This window comes from Oncorhynchus gorbuscha, linkage group LG04 (genome assembly GCF_021184085.1).
Source record: "Oncorhynchus gorbuscha isolate QuinsamMale2020 ecotype Even-year linkage group LG04, OgorEven_v1.0, whole genome shotgun sequence".
Classification (NCBI taxonomy): domain Eukaryota; kingdom Metazoa; phylum Chordata; class Actinopteri; order Salmoniformes; family Salmonidae; genus Oncorhynchus; species Oncorhynchus gorbuscha.
Genome location: NC_060176.1, coordinates 51450713 through 51468512, shown reverse-complemented (window position 1 = coordinate 51468512; position 17800 = coordinate 51450713). Strand labels below are relative to the sequence as shown.

The following is a 17800-nucleotide window of genomic DNA, read 5'->3' as shown; positions in this document are numbered from 1 at the left end:
CTGAATGCTCGTCAATGAAAAGCCAATTTATTCCTGACCTTAATGACCATGTACTGTTATAATCTCCACCCGGCACAGCCAGAAGAGGACTGGACACTCAGAGCCTGGTTCCTCTATATGTTTATTCCTAGGTTCTGGCCTTTCTAGGGAGTTTTTCCTAGCCCTCATGCTTCTACATCTGCATTGCTTGCTGTTTGGGGTTTTAGGCTGGGTTTCTGTATATCACTTTGTGACATTTGCTGATTTAAAAAGGGCTTTATAAATACATTTGATTGATTGACAACCATCTCTGCAGCACTCCATCAATCAGGCATTTATGGTAGAGTAGCCAGATGGAAGCCACTCCTCAGTATAAGGCACATGACAGCCCGCTTGGAGTTTGCCAAAAGGCACCTAAAGGAGTCTCAGGCCATGAGAAACAAGATTCTCTGGTCTGATGAAACCAAGACTGAACTCTTTGGCCTGAATGCCAAGCGTCACATCTGGAGGAAACCAGGCCCCACTCATCACCTGGCCAATACCATCTCTACGGTGAAGCATGGTGGTGGCAGCATCATGCTGTTGGGATGTTTTTCAGTGGCAGGGACTGGGAGACTAGTCTAGATCAAGAGAAAGACGAACGAAGCAAAGTACGGAGAAATCCTTGATGAAAATGTGCTCCAGAGCATTCACCTTCCAACAGGACTACGAACCTAAGCACACAGCCAAGACAATGCAGGAGTGGCTTCGGGACAAGTCTCTGAATGTCCTTGAGTGGCCCAGCCAGAGCCCAGGCTTGAAACCCAATCAAACATCTCTGGAGAGACCTAAAAATAGCTGTGCAGCGACGCTCCCCTCGCTTCAACCTGACGGAGCTTGAGAGGCTCTGCAGAGAAGAATGGGAGAAGCTCCCCAAATACAGGTGTGCCAAGCTTGTAGCTTCATACCCAAGAGTCTAGACGCAATTTGCTGTGTTTCAACAAAGTACTGAGTAAAGGGTCTGAATACTTATGTAAATGTCATATTTCCATTCTAAATTTGAGATCATTGAGTGGCTGCTATTTAACAGTCTGATGGCCTTGAGATAGAAGCTGTTTTTCAGTCTCTCGGTCCCGGCTTTGATGCACCTGTACTGACCTCGCCTTCTGGATGATAGCGGGGTGAACAGGCAGTGGTTCGGGTGGTTGATGTCCTTGATGATCTTTATGGCCTTCCTGTAACAACGGGTGGTGTAGGTGTCCTGGAGGGCAGGTAGTTTGCCCCCGGTGATGCGTTGTGCAGTCCTCACTACCCTCTGGAGAGCCTTACGGTTGAGGGCGGAGCAGTTGCCGTACCAGGCGGTGATACAGCCCGCCAGGATGCTCTCGATTGTGCATCTGTAGAAGTTTGTGAGTGCTTTTGGTGACAAGCCGAATTTCTTCAGCCTCCTGAGGTTGAATAGGCGCTGCTGCGCCTTCTTCACGACGCTGTCAGTGTGAGTGGACCAATTCAGTTTGTCTGTGATGTGTATGCCGAGGAACTTAAAACTAGCTACCCTCTCCACTACTGTTCCATCGATGTGGATAGGGGGGTGTTCCCTCTGCTGTTTCCTGAAGTCCACAATCATCTCCTTAGTTTTGTTGATGTTGAGTGTGAGGTTATTTTCCTGACACCACACTCCAAGGGCCCTCACCTCCTCCCTGTAGGCCGTCTCGTCGTTGTTGGTAATCAAGCCTACCACTGTTGTGTCGTCCGCAAACTTGATGATTGAGTTGGAGGCGTGCGTGGCCACGCAGTCGTGGGTGAACAGGGAGTACAGGAGAGGGCTCAGAACGCACCCTTGTGGGGCCCCCGTGTTGAGGATCAGCGGGGAGGAGATGTTGTTGCCTACCCTCACCACCTGGGGGCGGCCCGTCAGGAAGTCCAGTACCCAGTTGCACAGGGCGGGGTCGAGACCCAGGGTCTCGAGCTTGATGACGAGCTTGGAGGGTACTATGGTGTTGAATGCCGAGCTGTAGTCGATGAACAGCATTCTCACATAGGTATTCCTCTTGTCCAGGTGGGTTAGGGCAGTGTGCAGTGTGGTTGAGATTGCATCGTCTGTGGACCTATTTGGGCGGTAAGCAAATTGGAGTGGGTCTAGGGTGTCAGGTAGGGTGGAGGTGATATGGTCCTTGACTAGTCTCTCAAAGCACTTCATGATGACGGAAGTGAGTGCTACGGGCGGTAGTCGTTTAGCTCAGTTACCTTAGCTTTCTTGGGAACAGGAACAATGGTGGCCCTCTTGAAGCATGTGGGAACAGCAGACTGGTATAGGGATTGATTGAATATGTCCGTAAACACACCGGCCAGCTGGCCTGCGCATGCTCGGAGGGCGCGGCTGGGGATGCCGTCTGGGCCTGCAGCCTTGCGAGGGTTAACACGTTTAAATGTCTTACTCACCTCGGCTGCAGTGAAGGAGAGACTGCATGTTTCCGTTGCAGGCCGTGTCAGTGGCACTGTATTGTCCTCAAAGCGGGCAAAAAGTTATTTAGTCTGCCTGGGAGCAAGACATCCTGGTCCGTGACTGGGCTGGATTTCATCTTGTAGTCCGTGATTGACTGTAGACCCTGCCACATGCCTCTTGTGTCTGAGCCATTGAATTGAGATTCCACTTTGTCTCTGTACTGACGCTTAGCTTGTTTGATAGCCTTACGGAGGGAATAGCTGCACTGTTTGTATTCAGTCATGTTGCCAGACACCTTGCCCTGATTAAAAGCAGTGGTTCGCGCTTTCAGTTTCACGCGAATGCTGCCATCAATCCACGGTTTCTGGTTAGGGAATGTTTTTATCGTTGCTATGGGAACGACATCTTCGACGCACGTTCTAATGAACTCGCACACCGAATCAGCGTATTCGTCAATATTCCCATCTGACGCAATACGAAACATGTCCCAGTCCACGTGATGGAAGCAGTCTTGGAGTGTAGAGTCAGCTTGGTCTGACCAGCGTTGGACAGACCTCAGCGTGGGAGCCTCTTGTTTTAATTTCTGTCTGTAGGCAGGGATCAGCAAAATGGAGTCGTGGTCAGCTTTTCCGAAAGGGGGGCGGGGCAGGGCCTTATATGCTCGCGGAGGTTAGAGTAACAATGATCCAAGGTTTTAGGGAGTCTTGTTTTCAGATTGGCTTTGTTAAAATCCCCAGCTACAATGAATGCAGCCTCCGGATAAATGTTTTCCAGTTTGCAAAGAGTTAAATAAAGTTCGTTCAGAGCCATCGATGTGTCTGCTTGGGGGGGATATATACGGCTGTGATTATAATCGAAGAGAATTCTCTTGGAAGATAATGCGGTCTACATTTGATTGTGAGGAATTCTAAATCAGGTGAACAGAAGGATTTGAGTTCCTGTATGTTTCCTTCATCACACCATGTCCCGTTAGTCATGAGGCATACGCCCCGCCACTCTTCTTACCAGAGAGATGTTTGTTTCTGTCGGCGCGATGCGTGGAGAAACCCGTTGGCTGTACCGCCCTGGATAGCGTTTTCCCAGTAAGCCATGTCTCCGTAAAGCAGAGAACGTTGCAGTCTCTGATGTCCCTCTGGAATGCCACCCTTGCTCGGATTTCATCAACCTTGTTGTCGAGAGACTGGACATTGGCAAGAAGAATACTGGGAAGTGGTGCGCGATGTGCCCTTTTTCGGAGTCTGACCAGAACACCGCCGCGTTTCCCTCTTTTTCGGAGTCGTTTCCTTGGGTCGCTGCATGCGATCCATTCCGTTGTCCTGTTTGTAAGGCAGAACACAGGATCCGCGTTGCGGAAAACATATTCTTGGTCGTACTGATGGTGAGTTGACGCTGATCTTATATTCAGTAGTTCTTCTCGACTGTATGTAATGAAACCTAAGATGACCTGGGGTACTAATGTAAGAAATAACACGTAAAAAAACAAAAAACTGCATAGTTTCCTAGGAACGCGAAGCGAGGCGGCCATCTCAGTCGGCGCCGGAAGTGCGATCAATCCAATCCAAGCCAGTAACTGAAGGGTTGCTGGATCGAATCCCTTAGCTGACAAGGTACAAATCTTAATGATTTATCATTGAGTGGCTGCTGCCAACACACTGTCATTGACACTGACCCAACTCCAGCCATTTTAATAATGGGAATTGATGGGAAATGATGTAAATATATCACTAGCCACTTTAAACAATGCTACCTTATATAATGTTACTTACCCTACATTATTCATCTCATATGCATATGTATATACTGTACTCTACAACATCGACTGCATCCTTATGTAACACATGTATCACTAGCCACTTTAACTATGCCACTTTGTTTACTTTGTCTACACACTCATCTCATATGTATATACTGTACTCGATACCATCTACTGTATGCTGCTCTGTACCATCACTCATTCATATATCCTTATGTACATGTTCCTTATCCCCTTACACTGTGTATAATAATAAATATAAAATAAATAAATATAAAATAAAATAAGACAGTATAAGACAGTAGTTTTGGAATTGTTAGTTAGATTACTTGTTGGTTATCACTGCATTGTCGGAACTAGAAGCACAAGCATTTCGCTACACTCGCATTAACATCTGCTAACCATGTGTATGTGACAAATAAAATTTGATTTGATTTGATTTTGATTTGATTTGAATTTGCAATCATTTATTAAAACTTGTTTTTACTTCGTCATTATGGGGTATTGTGCATAGATTGATGAGGGGGGAAAACAAGTCAATCCTTTTGATAATAAGGCTGTAACGTAACAAAATGTGGGAAAAGTGAAGGGGTCTGAATACTTTCTGAATGCACTGGGGAGTGGCACTCACTGAGGAAGCAACATGACATCTGTAACACTTGTGTGCTCGTGTGCGTGCAAGTGACTGTATAAACGACTTTGCCTATGTAGCATAACCGAGACCATAGGACAGTAGAGTAGTATTACAGTAGTAAAGTACCTGTAAAGAATCTATAGAGAAGTGCAGCTCAATAGGACTATAGCCTGTAGAAGCTTCTCATACTGCCACATTTGGAACTGATTATCTTCACTGGTAGAGAGAGCAGAGGGCGTACATATGAGGCACTCAGAAATGTCCGCACAAGCCTTGCCAAGAGAAAAAAAAACGTTCTAATTTTGCCCTGCATTGTTTTACGACGAATACCTAAAAGAAAGAGATAAGACGGATGGAGAGAGAGAGAGAGAAGGGAAGAAATAGTGTCCACCCTTCAGAGACCCATGCTGGACCCACACACTGGGTGCATCTCCATTATCTAAATATACTTCCTCCTCTACTATCCCAAATCTGAAGAGGTGAAAACAATAAACAACTGGACACATCTATAACCAACAATTTGACATCAGAAGAGATGAGGAGCAGAGCCCATTCTGGGTTTGAGATACACACCACCCAATTTCCACTCAAAATGTACTGAGATATTCACCCACTCTCAAGAGTTTAAAAGGAATCAACTGGTCTAAGAGATATGTTGGAAACTCCCTCTAGTCCTTTTAGGCCTATAATGATTTTTAAGTTCTTATTAATATAAAGGGATATGAGCAAACGCAGTGTGGGGAGGGAGGTGGAGAATCAAAACGCAGTGTGGGGGAGTGTGGGGAGGGGTGGAGAATCAAAACGCAGTGTGGGGAGAGAATCAAAACGAGTGTGGGGAGGGAGGTGGAGAATCAAAACGCAGTGTGGGGAGGGAGGTGGAGAATCAAAACGCAGTGTGGGGAGGGAGGTGGAGAATCAAAACGCAGTGTGGGGAGGGAGGTGGAGCAGTGTGGGGAGGGAGGTGGAGAATCAGTGTGGGGAAAGAATCAAAACGCAGTGTGGGGAGGGAGGTGGAGAATCAAAACGCAGTGTGGGGAGGGAGGTGGAGAATCAAAACGCAGTGTGGGGAGGGAGGTGGAGAATCAAAACGCAGTGTGGGGAGGGAGGTGGATAATCAAAACGCAGTGTGGGGAGGGAGGTGGAGAATCAAAACGCAGTGTGGGGAGGGAGGTGGAGAATCAAAACGCAGTGTGGGGAGGGAGGTGGATAATCAAAACGCAGTGTGGGGAGGGAGGTGGAGAATCAAAACTCAGTGTGTGTCAAAGGGAAACCGAAGCGCATATAACGGCACAGGATGAGACCCAGACACAGAATGAGACCCAGACACAGGATGAGACCCAGACACAGGATGAGACCCAGACACAGAATGAGACCCAGACACAGGAAGAGACCCAGACGCAGGATGAGACCCAGACGCAGGATGAGACCCAGACGCAGGATGAGACACAGGATGAGACCCAGACACAGGATGAGACCCAGATGCAGACACAGTTTGTGACCCAGATGCAGACACAGTTTGAGACCCAGATGCAGACAGAGATTGAGACCCAGATGCAGACACAGGATGAGACCCAGATGCAGACACAGGATGAGACCCAGATGCAGACACAGGATGAGACCCAGATGCAGACACAGGATGAGACCCAGATGCAGACACAGGATGAGACCCAGATGCAGACACAGGATGAGACCCAGATGCAGACACAGGATGAGACCCAGATGCAGATACAGGATGAGACCCAGATGCAGACACAGGATGAGACCCAGATGCAGACACAGGATGAGACCCAGATGCAGACACAGGAGGCAGATGGTTTGAGTCTCAGAGATGTATTATATACAAGAGATAGGCAAATGACAGGTCCAGGACAGGCACAGATCAGTAATCCTAATAAGAGTCAGGCAGGAGAAGAACTGCAGGTCGGAACCAGGAAGACTAGAACACGTTGGAGGAAAAACACGCTGGGACGACTTGACGAGACAAGACGAACTGGCAACAAACAGACAGAAAACGCAAGTATAAATACACAGGGGATAATGGGCAAAATAGGAGACACCTGGTGGGGGGTGGAGACAAGCACAAGACAGGTGAAACAGATCAGGGTGTGACAGTGCATGACATCATGAGCTAATCTGTTTGATCTGACTGCTGATTGACTGGCAGCCCCCTCTCTGAGCCCGCCCCCCGAGGGGAAACATCTCTATTTCGAACCTCATTCTGCTGGGGTGTATGTGTGTGTTCCCTGTGGGGGATCATTAATAATATATGACTCTGCGGTATAATAGACCTGTCTACTAGAGAATTACCACTGACAGAAAGACAGCTGATTAACATAGCTGAATGACTGAATGGATTAGATGGAGAGAAAGAGCGAGTGAGGGACGGGGGAGAGAGAGAGAGAATAGAGGAGGGAGGTAGAGACAGGAGGGGAGAGAGACTAGAGGAGGGAGGGAGAGAGAAAATAGAGAGATTAAGTAGGCTACCCTAACTAACGAGATGTATTAACTAAATGCTGAGAGCATTAATAACATTTAAACTGATCTGCTAATGAAGGCTCAGCAAATGAACAAAGGTAGAAATGCACCACACACACACATATACACACAAATGGACTATGCAAGTACACACACACACACACACACACACACACACACACACACACACACACACACACACACACACACACACACACACACACACACACACACACACACACACACACACACACACACACACACACACACACACACACACACACACAGTCATACTAAAAAGACAGCTTCACTCACAAAACTGCCATGAGTCATACTGTCACCGTGGCAACAGAGGCCATCTCTATGCAGAGCAGATTCCTCCAGATCTGTACAGTGTTACAGGCTATGTGGAATAACTACTGTGTGACTCACACACCCAAAGGTGCTCAAAGAGGCCCCCTGTCTCTAACATGGCCACCTGTCCTTTATGTAGGGGATGTGAAAGAACTAGTAAAAACATCTGACCATCCACCATATTGCTTTCACCTATCCTATGTTTTCTGGTCAGTGCAGTTGAAGGAAAGGAGATAACCATTGTAAGCGTCTGTAATCTATACAGATATACTCAAATCACTGCCCTGTTTTGTTGGTTTGTGTGTGTGTCGGGCTGTGGACAGTAATAGTCAGGGTGTAGTTTCATTTCGAACCACCAGAGGTCATCTCCAGTCTCTGCCATAGCTGTGTGGACCAGGGACAGTCTTCGATACAACTATGACGGGCGAAGTGGCATGTTTTTAGGGAGTTCAGTGTGGACCAAATGTCTGTGTCCCAAATGGCACCCTTTTAACCAGGTCCCATACAGTGCCATTTTGGATGCACTGTGCTAGAGAGCAGGCCTACCTTCCATAGTGACCAGACATCAACAGTCTGTGGTGACGGAGCATATTATTACAGTATTTTAACCTTTACTGTCTAGTTCAACACATACACAAATGTTTGGTACATCTGTCATTTCACTGTGCAACCTTTCATGTAGTTAGATCTGTGGAGAGAGTTGTGGTAGTCAGCAGATGCTAGAAATCACTAAATCGCAATGGGGAACAAAATGAATGAAAAACACTTGGTGAGCTATACATGTCCTTTATCTGGGGTTAGGGTTAAGTTTTTTTTGTTTAAAATGCGTAAGGTGCCTGCCCCCTAGGGTCGCCTAAAGACGAGTGTACTGCTGAACAGTGCCAGCATGGTGAGCATTCACACATGGGCTCCTGTGGGGAGTGGTTTAAATGTGACACCACTGCAGCTCCGAGTTCCATCAAATAGGAATGATTTAAGCGCAACAACACTGGTGCCAACATTTCGATCAGCACTACACCAAACGCAGAGAGACACATTTGGGCAGTTCACACTGCAACCATGGAAACAGGAGATTTTTACAAGGTGGCCGCGGCCAATGGTAAGGCACTTTGCTCTCAGCCTACACCAATCACAGAGTGGCCTGCAGCCCAGCCCACCCTGCATAGCTCCTGATGAGCTAACAGAGAGAGAGTGAGAGCGAGACAGTAGAGGGTATACTCTGTAGGTTACGCTAATGGTGGGGAAAATGTGTGTGAGAGAGACTAAGAGTGCCTGAGTGTGTGTATATGTGCGTGATGCACTGTAAGCTAGAAGAGTGTGTGAGAATGTAATGTGACAATGTGTGAGAAAACGTGTATGTAAGTGTCAGAGGACGTGATAAGATGCTTCCTAGTAAAAACACGATACTGGGGCTCTGCAGCACTGCACAGCTTACTGCAGCCATCTAATTTACACACACAGAGGGTGACACGTAAAACGAGGCGGAAGTGGAGAGTAGGGGTCGGGTGTGTTTATCACAACGTAAATCACACCTGGAACACATTTTCAGCCAATCAGCATCTGGGACCAGAACTATCCGTTGTATAATCTGGCACATAATAACACTTTCCTGCATGGCATTAAGCTTTCTGAAGAATGTTCCATTCTCCCTGATGAAGGTTACTGCATGGAGGAGTTCCAAACGGTATCCTATTCCCGATATAGTGCACTACTTTTGACCAGAGCGCTGGTCAAAAGATGTGGACTATATAGGAAATAAGGTGCCAATTAGGACAAAAAATCCATGTCTCCACGTGGAAGGTTACCTCAAGGAAAGGCCCAAGAACAAAAACCCCATGTCTCCATGTGGAAGGTTACCTCAAGGAAAGGCCCAAGAACAAAAACCCCATGTCTCCATGTGGAAGGTTACCTCAAGGAAAGGCCGAAGAACAAAAACCCCATGTCTCCATGTGGAAGGTTACCTCAAGGAAAGGCCGAAGAACAAAAACCCCATGTCTCCATGTGGAAGGTTACCTCAAGGAAAGGCCCAAGAACAAAAACCCCATGTCTCCACGTGGAAGGTTACCTCAAGGAAAGGCCGAAGAACAAAAACCCCATGTCTCCACGTGGAAGGTTACCTCAAGGAAAGGCCGAAGAACAAAAACCCCATGTCTCCACGTGGAAGGTTACCTCAAGGAAAGGCCGAAGAACAAAAACCCCATGTCTCCATGTGGAAGGTTACCTCAAGGAAAGGCCCAAGAACAAAAACCCCATGTCTCCATGTGGAAGGTTACCTCAAGGAAAGGCCCAAGAACAAAAACCCCATGTCTCCATGTGGAAGGTTACCTCAAGGAAAGGCCCAAGAACAAAAACCCTATGTCTCCATGTGGAAGTTTACCTCAAGGAAAGGCCGAAGAACAAAAACCCCATGTCTCCATGTGGAAGGTTACCTCAAGGAAAGGCCGAAGAACAAAAACCCCATGTCTCCATGTGGAAGGTTACCTCAAGGAAAGGCCGAAGAACAAAAACCCCATGTCTCCATGTGGAAGGTTACCTCAAGGAAAGGCCCAAGAACAAAAACACCATGTCTCCATGTGGAAGGTTACCTCAAGGAAAGGCCGAAGAACAAAAACCCCATGTCTCCATGTGGAAGGTTACCTCAAGGAAAGGCCGAAGAACAAAAACCCCATGTCTCCATGTGGAAGGTTACCTCAAGGAAAGGCCCAAGAACAAAAACCCCATGTCTCCATGTGGAAGGTTACCTCAAGGAAAGGCCGAAGAACAAAAACCCCATGTCTCCACGTGGAAGGTTACCTCAAGGAAAGGCCGAAGAACAAAAACCCCATGTCTCCACGTGGAAGGTTACCTCAAGGAAAGGCCGAAGAACAAAAACACCATGTCTCCACGTGGAAGGTTACCTCAAGGAAAGGCCGAAGAACAAAAACCCCATGTCCCCACGTGGAAGGTTACCTCAAGGAAAGGCCGAAGAACAAAAACACCATGTCTCCACGTGGAAGGTTACCTCAAGGAAAGGCCGAAGAACAAAAAACCCATGTCTCCACGTGGAAGGTTACCTCAAGGAAAGGCCGAAGAACAAAAACACCATGTCTCCACGTGGAAGGTTACCTCAAGGAAAGGCCGAAGAACAAAAAACACCATGTCTCCACGTGGAAGGTTACCTCAAGGAAAGGCCGAAGAACAAAAAACACCATGTCTCCACGTGGAAGGTTACCTCAAGGAAAGGCCGAAGAACAAAAAACACCATGTCTCCACGTGGAAGGTTACCTCAAGGAAAGGCCGAAGAACAAAAACACCATGTCTCCACGTGGAAGGTTACCTCAAGGAAAGGCCGAAGAACAAAAACCCCATGTCTCCACGTGGAAGGTTACCTCAAGGAAAGGCCGAAGAACAAAAACCCCATGTCTCCACGTGGAAGGTTACCTCAAGGAAAGGCCGAAGAACAAAAACCCCATGTCTCCACGTGGAAGGTTACCTCAAGGAAAGGCCGAAGAACAAAAACACCATGTCTCCACGTGGAAGGTTACCTCAAGGAAAGGCCGAAGAACAAAAACCCCATGTCTCCACGTGGAAGGTTACCTCAAGGAAAGGCCGAAGAACAAAAACACCATGTCTCCACGTGGAAGGTTACCTCAAGGAAAGGCCGAAGAACAAAAAACCCATGTCTCCACGTGGAAGGTTACCTCAAGGAAAGGCCGAAGAACAAAAACACCATGTCTCCACGTGGAAGGTTACCTCAAGGAAAGGCCGAAGAACAAAAAACACCATGTCTCCACGTGGAAGGTTACCTCAAGGAAAGGCCGAAGAACAAAAAACACCATGTCTCCACGTGGAAGGTTACCTCAAGGAAAGGCCGAAGAACAAAAAACACCATGTCTCCACGTGGAAGGTTACCTCAAGGAAAGGCCGAAGAACAAAAACACCATGTCTCCACGTGGAAGGTTACCTCAAGGAAAGGCCGAAGAACAAAAACCCCATGTCTCCACGTGGAAGGTTACCTCAAGGAAAGGCCGAAGAACAAAAACCCCATGTCTCCACGTGGAAGGTTACCTCAAGGAAAGGCCGAAGAACAAAAACCCCATGTCTCCACGTGGAAGGTTACCTCAAGGAAAGGCCGAAGAACAAAAACCCCATGTCTCCACGTGGAAGGTTACCTCAAGGAAAGGCCCAAGAACAAAAACCCCATGTCTCCACGTGGAAGGTTACCTCAAGGAAAGGCCCAAGAACAAAAACCCTATGTCTCCATGTGGAAGGTTACCTCAAGGAAAGGCCCAAGAACAAAAACCCCATGTCTCCATGTGGAAGGTCACCTCAAGGAAAGGCCGAAGAACAAAAACCCCATGTCTCCATGTGGAAGGTTACCTCAAGGAAAGGCCGAAGAACAAAAACCCCATGTCTCCACGTGGAAGGTTACCTCAAGGAAAGGCCGAAGAACAAAAACCCCATGTATCCACGTGGAAGGTCACCTCAAGGAAAGGCCGAAGAACAAAAACCCCATGTCTCCACGTGGAAGGTCACCTCAAGGAAAGGCCGAAGAACAAAAACCCCATGTCTCCACGTGGAAGGTTACCTCAAGGAAAGGCCCAAGAACAAAAAACACACCAATGACATCATCAGCTTTCAATAAACTCATTTATTATTTCACACAATGAATAACATGAACAAGTTCAATTTCATCTTAATAAGTGCCCAATGCGGCCAGCCAGGAAAACAGTAGCAAAAGAACGAGCTTTTCCTCAGAGAAAAGAGAAAAAAAATGAAAATAAAGACGACAAGATCATGTTAAGTAAACATGACCAGAAGCATGCCAGCAGACATGGCTATACATATACAGTATATTGCATGTATATGTGCATATGACATATATCTGTATATGAGTGAAGGCAAATACAAAATATGTGTACATTTACACATACATACTAAGAAGGATATATGCATATGCATGAGCATCTAAGTATTTACTTATGTCTACATGTCAAATATTTGCCATTTTTAATATTCATACAATGTACAAAAATGCTTTATGAATTAAAAATCCATTACAAAAACAAACATATGAAACAATGTACAAGTCTCGCTCCAAATGCAACTGAAAGTCAACTTCTCCACTCGTCTAAAACCGTAATGCATACAATCAAGTGGAGCATGCAGATAAAGGAAAACCCACTCTCGTAAAAAGGTTCAAATACACCATGTATTCAAACTCAAATATGCCAACACAGTTAAGAGCTTTGTGCTCTTGCAAAGTACATTTATTGGTTTCCTCATCGACGCTTCATCTGCGTTGAACAACATTAAAGCTTGGAAACACAACATATATGTTAATGACTACACATATTAGTAGAGACTGTGGCTGCTTCTCAAATGACTCCATACCAGCGCACTGTGTTTGAACAGGTTCTGTAGTAGTACACTGTGTAGGCTGTGATTTGAGGCGCATGCAGTATGATTCAGCTCCAGTGGCTGTCCTGGACTGGACAGACTGGTCTCAGTGTAGAGGCAGAGGTCTTCCCTAACCACTGATCCAGGACCAGATGTTCCTTCGTCCCCCTGATGATGAAGATTAGGATTTAGGGTTAGGTAAACTTCTACCTGGAGTCATACCAGTCATACAGTTGGACCAGAGTGAATACAGAACCCAGTACATAACAAAAGACCGCAAAACCCAACTTGACCGTACGGGACTGTACTGGACCACGCGATGGGTCTTGTGTAGTGTTAAAGCAGAGGATCGGGACAATACTAGTCAGCTGTAGAAGGCACCGGAACATCGGCTGGTAGAGAGAGAGAAACAGACAGATCCTAGTGGCTTTAACTCAAACATCAGAGACCGACCATGGAATATTGAGCTGCCAAGCCTATAAACCCCTTAAACCACATCTAGATTCATTAGACCAATCCTAGACTACATCTAGATTCATTAGACCAATCCTAGACTACATCTAGATTCATTAGACCAATCCTAGACTGCATCTAGATTCCATAGACCAAACCTAGACTACATCTAGATTCCTTAGACCAATCCTAGACTACATCTAGATTCCTTAGACCAATCCCAGACTACATCTAGATTCCGTAGACCAAACCTAGACTACATCTAGATTCCTTAGACTAATCCTAGACTACATCTAGATTCCTTAGACCAATCCTAGACTACATCTAGATTCCTTAGACCAAACCTAGACTACATCTAGATTCCTTAGACTAATCCTAGACTACATCTAGATTCCTTAGACCAATCCTAGACTACATCTAGATTCCTTAGACCAATCCTAGACTACATCTAGATTCCTTAGACCAATCCTAGACTACATCTAGATTCCTTAGACCAATCCTAGACTACATCTAGATTCCTTAGACCAAACCTAGACTACATCTAGATTCCTTAGACCAATCCTAGACTACATCTAGACCACACTTAGACCCTAGAAAGGTTTAGAGAGATCCAGGCCTCCTGTGAAAGGTGTAATTTGGTTATGAGATCCAGTTCAGGCTCTGCGCAGTGTGTGAGCTGACACACACACTGACAAGGACAGGTGTATTTTTGGTAATGCCCTCTGAGCAAGTCCCACACACACGCACACACTGCTGCACTCGGCACCCATTGGCTCAGGGGAGTATAGCTGCTAGCCAATACGGGTTCTTGGTCTTAGCTGAAGTGCAATGAGAGACACTATCATAGGCTGGCACAGGCCCTGGGATCTCAACCTTGCGATGATTGTTTGACGAACATTCTAATTGATGGATGGATAGGGACTGACTTATGGGGTCTTGCTGGCTCTAATGTCAAATGTGGTCTAAGATAGGTCTGTGGTCTACGATAGGTCTGTGGTCTAAGATAGGTCTGTGGTCTACGATAGGTTTAGGTTTAGGCTATACCAGCGTACGTAACTGAGCCCAGTTTGTATCCATGCAGGCAGAACACAACAGAACAGACACTGTTTACAACAGATAAACACTTCACTACTGGAGCTTGACTTCTGATTAAGGCAGCACTGCAGGGAGCTGCAGTCACTAAAGTTGACATGAAATGATAGTCACTTTCTGCACAACGCTTTACAAATTATTACTGTTATTATTCACACTTCTGGTTAAATGACTTCATGTTTTATTGGGTAAATAAGACACTTATTTGTCTTTGTGGAAGGGTGGACTCCTCAGACAGCTCAGGCCAGACCTGATGCATAGCAAACAACTACGTAAGACAGCATGGTTCCCAATACAACTCCCCTGGCACAGCCTCTCCACCGCCTGGGGCCTGGTTCCATTTCAGTTCAGGGCCCCTTTCCCTGGCTCTTACCACCACCGTTGCTCAAAGCGCTCAGATATGAAAGGACTGGATGTGTGTAATAGTGTACGTGATGGATCCATTTTTCGTTCCCATCGTGCTTAACCGAGCCTTTTCACATCTGTTCACTCCAAAGAGCCAGGGTGAGCACAAGGGGCTTGCAACTGAAATGGAATCAGGCCTGTTGTACGTATGGCTGCAAAGGGACACAGGTAGTGCCTGCGTTGTGGTTGCTAAGACACACGTGTCGTAAATGCACAATCATAAGTACGTGGTTTCAATCGCAGTAACTTCTCCGCCATTTTGAATTCCCCCAAAATGAGTTGTGATGGTTTAAGAAACAAACATAAGGCACGTGCAGAACTGCTGGAGCCGACAAGACCCTCACAGAGAGACCCTCACAGAGAGACCCTCACAGAGAGAGGAGAGGCTTCCCAAGTTTACATTACATTTACAGGTCCCCAATGAAATACTGACCCACTGGTATTTTCTGAAATATTGAAGACATGATAGCTAGCTGGTGTGTTTAACTGCAGATTGAGAATGCTGACAACCCCACACCTGACAAGTCTGTGAAACACACATATCTCTGAGACTTTGGTTTTCCTATTCCAATCTTTACATTTTGTGTTATGTTATTTTTCAACCACTACTCAGACAGAATCTTTAGAGTACCACACACTCACTACAAAACACTGATCATTAACCCTCCTCCAGCTTCACTGTCCAATCAAATCTCAGACTTGGGCTTAGGTTTGACACCGTTGGCTGAGCGTCCTGCATATTCAAATTGATTAAATTAATGCACATGTTTCTGAATGGATATTCACCATTGAAGTCAAGGCCAAAACGTAAGGCTAGAACAAGCATGTAAGTGCTGACTTTTGATTAAATGTAAGCGTATGTTTATATAGTGCATTAAAACCAAGGTTTCGTCAAACACGCCTGATATTCTCATGTGTGTGATGGCCTTCTCATAAACAAAATAAATGGATGAATACATGTGGTTCCGTCAGTCTGAAAACAAACAGGTCTTGAGTCCCATCCAGGTCTATTTTTGGTAATAAAACAACAATCCCGACGTGTATGGTCTATTGTACAACACTTCTATTTGATATAAGCCAGTACATGTAGATAGGCTGTTTTCCCCGTGGTAAAAAGCGGGTGAAAGTGGAGTATGCTCCTATGCACAGTTAGACCACAGCTGTAGAGGCCTACAGCCAGGGAAGCTCAGTCCAACATATTGCCTTTAAGGTATCCATGCCCAGGACAGGGCAGGGGGAGTAGAGAGGGTGTAGAAGGGCTAGAGGGTAGGGTGAGTTACTGGTCTTTAGATCCTGTGGGTATGAGAGGTGAGGGATAGAAGGGTGAGTGGGGTAAGGTAGGTAGGTGGTCATTAACTAGCTTCATTAGAGAAGGCAAAAAAATGATCAGAGCTGCACAGTATCATATTATTCAATCACCACCCACAGTCTGCTGGTAGAGACGTGGCTAATGCCACATTCAGATAAAGAGTATTATAAAGTACCATAGTATCTCATACTGTATAGTACCATAGTATCATACAGCATCTTATCAAAGAGTGCCGTATACTATCAGATATTGTAGCATAAAGTACCATACAGTATCATATTATAGGACGGTACGCATCATTGTATCACATACATGTATGATAAGAGTCACTGTTCGTCCTCAGTGGCACTCTCATTCAGAGTGCAACACTCCTCCCCTCTTAACTCGTTCAGAGTTAAACACTACTCCTCTCCTAATGTTCCTTCATCGAGACCGACTGCAGTCACTCTCCTTGTATCCAGTCACAGAAGAAAAACAGACAAGCCATTAGGTCAAAGTGCACAGAGGTGGTCCCAGCATTGCTGTCTGTTTGGCTGCTATTGCTGTGTTCATCACCAAGTGGGTAGGTGGTAATTACCCAGTTGTAAAGGGGTAATTACCAGTTGGATGCATTCACATGCTTTGAACTCGTTGAGATACGCTGATTGGCTAATGGCCAACAAGCTTCGTTAACCATAAACTAAAAGTACCGCTATCATGCTTGTAAACAAATTCTGGTGTTAAAAAACCATAGCTTTTTAAAAAGAATGTTTTGTTGTTGCATTTATTTGCTGAAAATGGTGTTATCGAGGTAATTTCCTTATTAGGTGCAACGATAGTTGCGTTTCCCACTAGTAATTACCAGTTGGAGAGGCGTTCCCGTGGATCTTTCCAGTCGTATGTGGTAAATACTACCTTCCCACTTGGTTTTGAATGCAGCATTTGGCCAGTGTTGGCTCCTCTCACCAGCTCTCTGATAGGCCAGAGCTAATCTATCTATCTGCAACTGTGATGCTGTCTGATTGGCTAGTGGAAGGCCATATCCCCTCCCTCCTCTCTCCTGCACCTCCCCCTACGTTTCCTTCCTCTGGCCGGTGGGGGCACCAGAGAGCGTGCTCGGTGCACCACCGTCTCAATGGCCACTGAGATAGAGTCGTGATTGGAAAACTCCAGAGGCTGGGGGATGGGACTTGGTCTTAAGCTCCGCCTACCCGGTATGTCCACACACCTCTCCAACACCGGCATCCCGAAGCCCCTCCCTTCGTCCCTCCCATAACTGGTGGGTTCAGATTCCTCAATAGGGTGTTTCCGGGGACGACCAGGTCGCCTCTTGACGACGTTGTTGCCAGTCTTGGCCTGGCGCTGGAGACGCTTCACACGCAGGATCTTCTGCACGTGCTCAAAACTCCTCTGACTGTTGAGCACATTGTTGAGAGAACACATCCTCCTGACCTCACCGTGGATCTGTTCCACCTCATGACGCTTATACCTCCTCTTACCTGAGAGAGAGAGAAAGAGAGAGAAGAGAGAGAGAGAGAGAAGAGAGAGAGAGAGAGAGAGAGA

General features: G+C 46.3%; 1 protein-coding gene across 1 annotated transcript in view; it reads right to left on the bottom strand.

The window, feature by feature from the left end:
- Window positions 1-12232: 12232 nt before the first annotated feature.
- setbp1 (SET binding protein 1) overlaps window positions 12233-17800 on the bottom strand; it is a 67446-nt gene continuing 61878 nt past the window's right edge. The window contains 1 exon segment of the mRNA XM_046347137.1: window positions 12233-17736. Within this exon segment, the coding sequence (XP_046203093.1) occupies window positions 17264-17736 (473 nt within the window). The 3' untranslated portion in view covers window positions 12233-17263.